The sequence below is a fragment of the Helianthus annuus genome, chromosome 14 (assembly GCF_002127325.2).
Source record: "Helianthus annuus cultivar XRQ/B chromosome 14, HanXRQr2.0-SUNRISE, whole genome shotgun sequence".
In the NCBI taxonomy this organism is placed as follows: Eukaryota; Viridiplantae; Streptophyta; class Magnoliopsida; order Asterales; family Asteraceae; genus Helianthus; species Helianthus annuus.
In genome coordinates, this window is record NC_035446.2 from 169,342,727 (window position 1) to 169,351,905 (window position 9,179).

General features: G+C 36.9%; 1 protein-coding gene across 2 annotated transcripts; it reads right to left on the bottom strand.

Annotated features, from left to right (window-relative positions):
• Positions 1–2,267: 2,267 nt before the first annotated feature.
• Positions 2,268–7,080, bottom strand: LOC110905010 (protein ORANGE, chloroplastic). 2 transcript variants are annotated; one of them, XM_022150884.2, is made up of 8 exons: positions 6,750–7,080; positions 6,468–6,582; positions 5,463–5,579; positions 5,250–5,336; positions 4,531–4,607; positions 2,983–3,110; positions 2,656–2,792; positions 2,268–2,575 (listed from the first exon to the last, which is right to left on the bottom strand). In XM_022150884.2, exons 1-8 carry the CDS (start codon positions 6,962–6,964, stop codon positions 2,498–2,500), a joined length of 954 nt encoding a protein of 317 aa, XP_022006576.1. In that variant the 5' UTR covers positions 6,965–7,080; the 3' UTR covers positions 2,268–2,497. The 2 variants fall into 2 exon arrangements, with proteins under 2 accessions (XP_022006576.1, XP_022006575.1); XM_022150883.2 differs by having other exon boundaries at positions 5,250–5,339; positions 6,750–7,078.
• Positions 7,081–9,179: the final 2,099 nt, after the last annotated feature.

The window sequence follows — 9,179 nt, forward strand, 5'->3', positions numbered from 1 at the left end:
AGGAAGAAACAATCAAGTTACTAAAACAGTCCCTTACAAAAGCTCAGAACAGAATGAAGCAGCAAGCAGATAAGAAGCGTTCGGAACGTGAACTTGAGGTGGGAACTTGGGTTTATCTTAAACTACGCCCTTATATGCAAAACTCTATGCGGGTTCATAAACATTCAAAACTCACTCCGAAGTATTTCGGTCCATTCTTCGTATTAGAAAGGATCGGTAAGGTGGCCTATCGGTTGGACCTCCCCGATGAAGCGCAAATACACCCGGTGTTCCATGTGTCACTTCTGAAACCAGCCCCGGGCCCACCCGAGAAGATTATGCCCGTCCCGGTGGACTCACGGTTCCGCTTACGACCTGCAGAAGTGATAGAGAAGAAGTTGGTGAAGCGTGGTAGCAAGGCTGCGATGAAGGTGCTTATTCGTTGGAACGATCAAACAGCTCAAGAAGCAACTTGGGAATACTTGGATGACATGAAGATTCGTTTTCCTGATTTCATTGGGTTTACTTTTTGAGGACAAAAAGTGGTTATGGAGGGGGTTTTGTTATGGTATTTCTTATTTTATTAGACATTTGGTTTTATTATGTCATTTGCTACAAGTCCAAGGTGGTTTTTTGTAACTTCCTTATGGTTTTATATTTGTTTACGTATGAATGAAAACATATGAGATTTTGAGTCAATCTTCTCCATCCCTAGTTTTTCTCTCTTTCTGTTTTACCCTTATCAGAGAGAGATAGGAAAAAAAAGGCAGAAGGGTTTAGGGTGCAGGAAGTTTGCAGCAATAAGGTGACGGCAGTAGGGTTTAGGTCGCCCAAGTTGTTGCAGAGATTAGAGAAGGTGGCAGTAGGGTTTTGGGTTTTCACGGCTCTGATACCATGAAAAACCGTAGCATATAATTGTTTTGATTAATTTGATACTGAATACAAAGGACTCTATATATAGAGTTAGTAGTTACATAACTAGGGGAAGGTTCAAATGAAAACCACTAGTTATTGTGAAAACTAGAAAACTAACTAAAACCCACTAAAAAGGAGGGGGGAAGACTTTTAATGAAGGAGGGGTAAAATTGGAACAAAAAATATATAACTTTTCAAACATTTCTCATTTCTCCATACGTTATCATTTTAAAACAAAAATGGCAAGATCACAAATTTTCTTATCTTTCATTCAAGTATATTCGAGCATATTTTTTATGACATAAAAAAAGATTTATGGTGTCGTCTTGTTTTCAATACTATTATTATAGTAGTGCACATGTGCAATATAACATGTACTACAATGTGCATTACATGCTTAAAATTAGCTTTTTGATTCTAGTTTAGCTTTTAGGGTTAGTTTTTTTGGAGGTTTAGGATTAGGATTAGGTTTTTGGGTGTGGGGGGAGGGGGGTTTAGGTTTTTGGGGGGTGGGGGTGGGGGTGGGGGGGGTTAGGTTTTTTTCGGGTTTATGTTTAGGGTTTAGTTTTAGGTTTTCGGGAGGGTGGGGGGTTTAGGTTTTTTTTTTTTTTTTTTTTTGGGGGGGGGGGGGGTTTAGGTTTTTGGGGGGTGTCGGTGGGGGTGGGTTAAGTGGTTTAGGCTTTCCGTATTAGTGCACATGTGCAGTACAACCAAAAAATTTTTTTTTTTTTTTTGAAATTTTTTTTCCATATATAAAAAGTAGCGATTTTTCTAAAAAAAATTTTATGTTTTTTTAGGTTTTTTTAGGCTTTTTTAATTAGTTTTCGAGTTTTCACAATAAAAGTGGTTTTCATTTGAACCATCCCCTACGTAACTAATCCCTCTAGAATGTAAATATATAAAACAAGTTCTATTATTTTGTCTAACAGTGAGCACATCACATGTGGGCTTTTGCTAAGCAACTGGACTTTGATGAGATCAATGGCCCATAACTAAAGTAGAAAGAAAACAGCAGGCACACAAGGCACCAGCTGCGCCGAGGTGCAGCCCTACATAAAGCGCTAAAAAGCACAAGTATCATGTACAGCATCCACCTAGCCAATGGCGGATCTTGCCCGTTGAACCTGCCAGGGCCGAAAGACACGGGCACTAAAATTAGCACTACGGCCGAAAAACTTGTCCGGGCCGAACATAGTATATACAAAATTTCGATCGAAATCCGGAAAATTAGCACTACGGAAAACTTGCCCGGGCCGTGGGCTTGCCACGGCTCTACTAAAATCCGCCCTTGCACCTAGCCTCACCTGAGGGCTTTTTAAAACACATAACAACATGCAATTACTCAAATCTGAATAAGTTTATCCACAACAATACGATTTGAAGTTCTACCATATTATAAAATAAAAAACAAGTCATCAACATGATGCCTTGGTGCAGTGCATGCCATACAACAGAACAGTTATCCTATATAAACTCATGCAAGATTCGATTGTATTCATAGTCATCACAGGTTATACGATACCAGAACTGACGATAAATATTTGATGTGGTTGGATTTCTATGTTACAAGCACAAGAGGTGAAGTTTCAATCTACATACGTAACTAATCAAAGGGGTCAATGCGTGGATCATGTTCGCTTGCCATAGCCATTCCTGTACAAAGACAAGTTGGGCACATAACCTGCAAAAGTCAGATGTTAACATGCATAATTTAGTACGCAAATAGACCAATCGCATATGATTAAAATAATGCATGCTTACTTTTCCTGCACCGGAACAGTTGGAACATCTTTCAGTTTTAGGCGGTGACAGAGGTTGATTTCCACCATTAGCAGATGCAACCGGGTCAATAAGTACAATCGCCCCTGTGCTAGCACACCGAGCACAAGCTAGATACCCTGCGTCAAATTACATGATAAATAGCTTCTCTTTTGCACTTTGAATTACCACTCAAAAGGTGTAAGCTGTGTTTAGCCGGGTCCCACTGGTTAGCAGGATACTGGTGGGGACCGTGAGTTTTTGTTTACAGGTTCTCATGGTTACAAAAAAAAAGAACTGGAATTCAGGAGAACATTAGGGAACGGTTACCTGTTCCTAAACAATACTTGCATCTTTTATGCTCCTGCTGTTTTACGTTGTTTATCTCAACCACCATCAAGGCTGAGATCACGCCAACTGCTCCTCCAGAGAAGGATGCCACTATGGGATCAACATCGCTAAATTTATGCATCAAAAGAAAACCTCAATGAGCCCAAAAGAGAAGCTATTTATCAACTAATTAGATGGAGACTACCAATCACTTAGTTGATTTGTCGACATAAAAAAGCTTACCATATTAGTATCATGTCATATATATATATATATATATATATATATATATATATATATATATATATATATATATATATATATATATATATATATATATATATATATATATCATGTGGTGGCGTTGATAGCCGAAAGACAAGGGGTACATGCACTAATCGGCGTTTGTCTCAATTGCTGAGTGTTATGTGCCTTATGTCCAAACGCTTGATACAAAACTACTATTGAGCCGGGGGTCTCACTGGAAGCAGCCTCTCTATTCCTACGGGGTAGAGGTAAGGCTGTCTACATCTTACCCTCCTCAGACCCTAACTTAGCTTTGCTATTGGTGGGATATACTGAGTATGATGATGATGATATATATATATATATATATATATCTTTCTCGCATCACATCTAACTCTTTAACCAGCCACAATAAAGAGGGCCTAATTCTACTATTAAAAGGGTTTTGCCAGAATATTTATAGCATAGCATAAAATGATATGAGATTATCATCCAAGACCCATATTAGTCCCCCAAAATAAATATGAGAAAAGAATCACATATCTTTAGAAGGTTTGACTGATTATACACCATACAAATTAGTAAGTGACTCTACCCCATTTTGAACTATTACCTGACCCGGCCCACCCGTTTTGCCATGCTTTTCAGCATTACAACTATTACTATTGATCCCTTACTTTCTCCTGTTGGTCGTTAACAAAAGATGCTTTATGAAGAGTGAATTTCAAGAATAGTCCTTTATCTTTATACCCATTTTCAGGCGCTGTCCTTTATGTTTAAAATTGACGAGTTTTGTCCTTTATGTTTTCATATCATACACGTTTTGTCCTTTAGGCCTAACCCAGTTAGTTTTTTTAGTTAAATTTGGTCATATGCTTTGCACATGAGGGCATTTTTGTCAATTCAAAGGTAAGTTCAACCGCAGATTTACAGCTCAAAGCTTCTGAAACCTTTGAATTGACAAAAATGCCCTCATGTGCAAAGCACATGACCAAATTTAACTAAAAAAACTAACTGGGTTAGGCCTAAAGGACAAAACGTGTATGAAATGAAAACATAAAGGACAAAACTCGTCAATTTTAAACATAAAGGACAGCGCCCGAAAATAGGTATAATGATAAAGGACAATCCTTGAAATTCACTCCTTTATGAATGAACACTTCTATTAGATAATGTGTAGTCAAATGTACACTTAATAATTAATATAACAAAGTATCAAGATATTGTTTTCTGTCAAAATTGGCAATAACTATATGCTGAAAACAGAAAGCACAACAAAATTACACTTTTGCCTATGTATACCTCAACTGCATTGGAAGATGCATGCTTGAAATAAAATCAGCGTATGATGTCCCTCCTATTCCCAATTTCAGCTCCAACTGAGATGAGAGTTCATAATACAAATTAGGGTAAGAAGTTAGTTAAACACATATCTTATATATATAAGAACAATGTGCTCAAATGACCCGTTATCCTGAAACTGTTGTTACTAGCTCAAAGAAATATAGTACTAACATGTGAAATCTCTTTAGGATAATATAAGGAACAAGATGAGACCTAAGAGGTATTTCCTTAGTTAAATAGCAAGTATCTATGTGTAGAGGCGGCTAAACAAGTGGGTCGGTTATCGGGTCAAGTAACATATCAAAACGGGTTCAGGTCGGTATGGACCACTTCAAAACAGGGTCAAAATGGGTTGTGTCAACCCGTTACTACATAGCTAACATTACTTATTATTAAAAATAATAATTTTGTTACTAATAGTAGTTAACAGTAAAACATGTTTTTTTATTACTTATTTTGCTTCCAAAATTATTTTTGCTAGTCGTTGGCAACAGGGGCGGAGTATTTTTATAATTCGTAAAAGCTTAAGGCTCACTAAAACTCCAGTTGCTTCCTTTGTTTCATACAAAGTGTTAATACATAACAAAGTAAACAAGAGCATTTCACAGCTGAAAGAGAATAAGACAAACAATACAGGGGAGAATAACAACAAGAACAAGTAACAAAAAAGAACTTACAGTAGGTGCAAGAAGACCTCCGAAAATGATAATTCCAGAAATAAGAGAAAAACATGTGGCATAGTATTGTTTGAGATTTGCGGATGACTGCTAGAAAGAAGTTATATCTTAGTTACACGTGATGAACATTATACAGTATACAGAAAGAAAAACAAAGAAGACGTCAATTAACTTGCTATAGGGATATCAATGAAATAACAGAAAGTTATATACCAGAGGAGGCAAGAAGGGGATGAACGAAGGAAAATTTGGAAGTTCGCTGTCTTGTTCTTCGTCTACAATTCCAAGCTCGGCACTTTTTATTCTCTGCTGTATCCTTAGGCGACGAACCTGAGAAAAGCATGGCATTATGCAGTACTTGTCAACGCTAACTTTGTTAAAATGAGGTGATTAAGAAGTAATTACAAAGCAAGTACAGATTTCATGATCTTTTAAAGCACTCTTCTTACAGTATTTCCACAAGTCCCCTCTATAAACTTTTTTTTTTTTTTTTGAAAGGCAACTAAAGTCCCCTCTATAAGCTTTCATTGTAACACATGGAAAAATTGAAATAGGATTGCAAAAAAAATAGAATTCCTCTCTGAGAAATTGACATAATAAATCATCTAGCGGGTCATAATGGTGACACCTTACGGAAACCCCTCATCGTTTATCTATGGGAAGGTCATAAGGAATGAGCGAAATCAATACCAACAACACGTTTTTGATGCCTTGGTTGAGGATGAGAGAAAAACTCAAAGATATAAGTGTGCCCGGGTGGGGAGTGTTTCAAGATGAGCGGTCTTCTTCCAAAACAGACAATATTGGATGGCATGAGAAGTTGGATGGGCAAACCTCATCGAGAACGATGAGTCTCTAAGGTGTAGTTGTGACCGTTTACACAAATCCACATCAATAGTCTACAAGAGAGATATCGGTTCATAAAAAATATCTCACCCCGAATATCATCAACGTGTTTTGGGCGTTAGGTTGAGTGGAACTAAACACTTACACGTGTTAGGGGACGTTTTAGGATGGGGACCTCCTGATAAGTCTTCACTCATGTAATCAGAAATACGAAAGGCGGTTGTTACAACAATAATGTCCACCAACCACAACATACAAGTACAATTAAAAAGTTTCAGCATCAATAACCTTAGTTTCTATTATCAAGTCTATTCAACGCAACATAAGAACACACACAACAATACATATCCAAAATTAGAGAAACCTGCTCACCTCCTCCATATGCAAAAATATCTTATTCCGACGACTCCTAATATTATCCTGAATTTCCTGTATATCCATTTTATCAAAGTCCTGAACTGTTTCAGGTCCTTCAATTATACAAAACCTGTACCAATAACAAACTCCTTCATATTAGCAATCACAATTACACCTGTGAAGCGATGAATTTGAAAAACAAGCCAACAACAACAACAACAAATAAAATACCAAATCCACAACTAATTAAAAAGTAAAAAACGCACAATTAATACGCATAAAAAGCAAATTAATTACCCTGCAGCGTTTTTAGCCGCTGAATCAGCATCAATCGAAGCAGCAGAAGCATACATGGACGCATCTGGATCGGACGATGACATCGAACGCCATCGGACGGTAGATGTAGGGTTTGTACAGAGATACCTGGAGTTATGGTGTGCAGGCGAAACATATGAACAAAACGACGGCGTTCGGGGATAGGAAACATCGAGTAATCGAGCGGAACATACCATCTCCACCGATCAGTTGTAGAAATTTTGTGTTTCTGTTATTATATTATCATTGTGTATGTTACACACAGTAGTGTGTGTGTGTGTGTGTGTAGAGGTAAAGACAACATGGAATCGTGAGGGTGGAGCAATTTATGCAACATACCGGATCTCTATTGGAAAGAAAGGTTGGTTGATGCCACGTGTATGGGCATTATTTCTTTTCTTTTATTGTTTTCTTTGTGTTGTTTAAAAAGGTAGGACCCAAATAGTAATTGTTTTCTTAGTGTAAATTACACAAACTACCTTTCAGTTTCGTTGAAGTTACACATTTTACCTTAAACTTTTCATTATTTGCTTTTTCCTAATGGATTAAGGGATTTATATGAGGAAAAATTAAAAGTTTTGTCTTTTATGTGTATATCATTTTTTAGACGGTGTCATTTTCAACGAATTTTGACAAGTTTTGCACTTTATAGAAAAATTTTTTGCACGTTTCGTCTTTGAGCCTAATCCAGTTAAAATTTTCTGTTAAATCTGGTCAACCAATGGTACTTTTGTCTTTTTACTAATTTATTTAATATTTTATTTTAATAAATAAGCAAAAACATATTAAAAAATTAATGGGTGTATATATGCACTAAAAAGAAAATATATATACACTAAAAAGAAAAATCAGTGTTCTCCTATATCCCACCACTGTTCACCACCCTACACCACCTGTCACCGCCACCCCACACCACCAGCCATCACCCTCTATCTCTTTACCAATTTTATGTTAAAGTTTTGTAAATTGTTGTTGATGTTTATGAAAGCTCGATTCAGCTTGTCTTTTATCTCTAACCAGATATGCGAAACGAGCACATTCCATAACCAAACATATTTCATCAAATTTGCGAAGCGACGGTGAAGGAGTGCAGGAGAAGAAGGCGGTGAATGAGTGCCGGAGAAGAAGATGCGTTATTCTGACGACGGTGAAAGAGTGCCGAAGAAGAAAATGGTGTCGTCGGATCTATTTGTTTGTTCACCTTTGTAGCATTATTTTGTGATTGTTACGCGTTATAAGAATGACACTTTTTTTCAAACTAAAGCATCTATTGTGATTGTTACACGTTATAAGAATTACACTTTTTTTTCAAACTGAAGCATCTACTTTAATTTCTTTTTCATTTTTTTAACTACTTGATGCGTATTTTATAATTCGATTTGACATGAGCTAATAAAGTAATAAACCATCATTAGAACCTTAAAAATAGACAAAATTGCAAATCAACCTTTATCTTATACCTAAACTACACTATACTTTTCACTATGAAATCGGTAAAAACCAACCTTTATGTTCATATTTTGCTACAGGGTCAACCTTTACCACTAACCTCGTTTGTTTTTCTTGTTAGCTCCCCTAACATGCACATGCAACGCATGTGAAGGTATTATGGTCATTTCAACTTTGTCTTTTTATTACTAAATTAAATCAATGTGGCCCCACTATCTCCATCATCTTCTTGTTGTCTGCAACTTCAATATATCATCATCTTCTCTGCATCCATATACCCCAAAACCCAATTACACTAATCAAAACACTTCTCCTGGTTTGAATTAAATTTTATCAAATCATCATCACCTTCACCTTCTTAGATCATCACATTGTCTCGCGGAGACACACACACAGAGAGAGAAAAAAATAGGGCGAATTTGCCCTAGTTTTGATGAATCAAACAGATAGATCACGTACAAAATCGAACAAACAACAACGAGATTAATAATTGAATCATCATTGTTGATTGATAATGGCGTCATCACTGAAATCATATATCTTGTTGACGTTGTCGTTTTTGTTTTCGGTTTCATCATCTTCTCCGATGTGTCATCCTCAATTAAATTCGTTTATTCGCGATCTGCAGCTTCAGTGCCTTCCCTTCAACACCATAACCACCAAACACAACCGAACACCCCTACCCTTGCACTTCTCCTGTCGCTCGATGCCTGTGGTTGTTCTCCACCATTAACACCAACCAAAACACCTCAATTCCATGGCCGAACCAACCTCAAACTCTCTACCTTCAACACACAAACAATCTCTCTACCTGCAACCCTCTTTTCCACCGAAATTAACAATCTCTCTACTAGTTATGCGGGTTAAATTGTTGTTATTCGAGCTTAAATGGTCAAACTGTAACCGAAACAAGATGCTGGAATGTCAGCGAAACCGCCGGATTCAAATTAGAGTTGATTTTTG

Coding starts and splice junctions, on each gene's coding strand:
- LOC110905010 (XM_022150883.2), bottom strand. CDS start 6,964: ATGGTATGTTCCGCTCGATTACTCGATGTTTCCTATCCCCGAACGCCG. Junction 5,580..6,467: donor TATTTTTGCATATGGAGGAG/GTGAGCAGGTTT, acceptor TGCTTTTCTCAG/GTTCGTCGCCTAAGGATACA. Junction 4,608..5,249: donor GAGGTCTTCTTGCACCTACT/GTAAGTTCTTTT, acceptor CTCTCATCTCAG/TTGGAGCTGAAATTGGGAAT.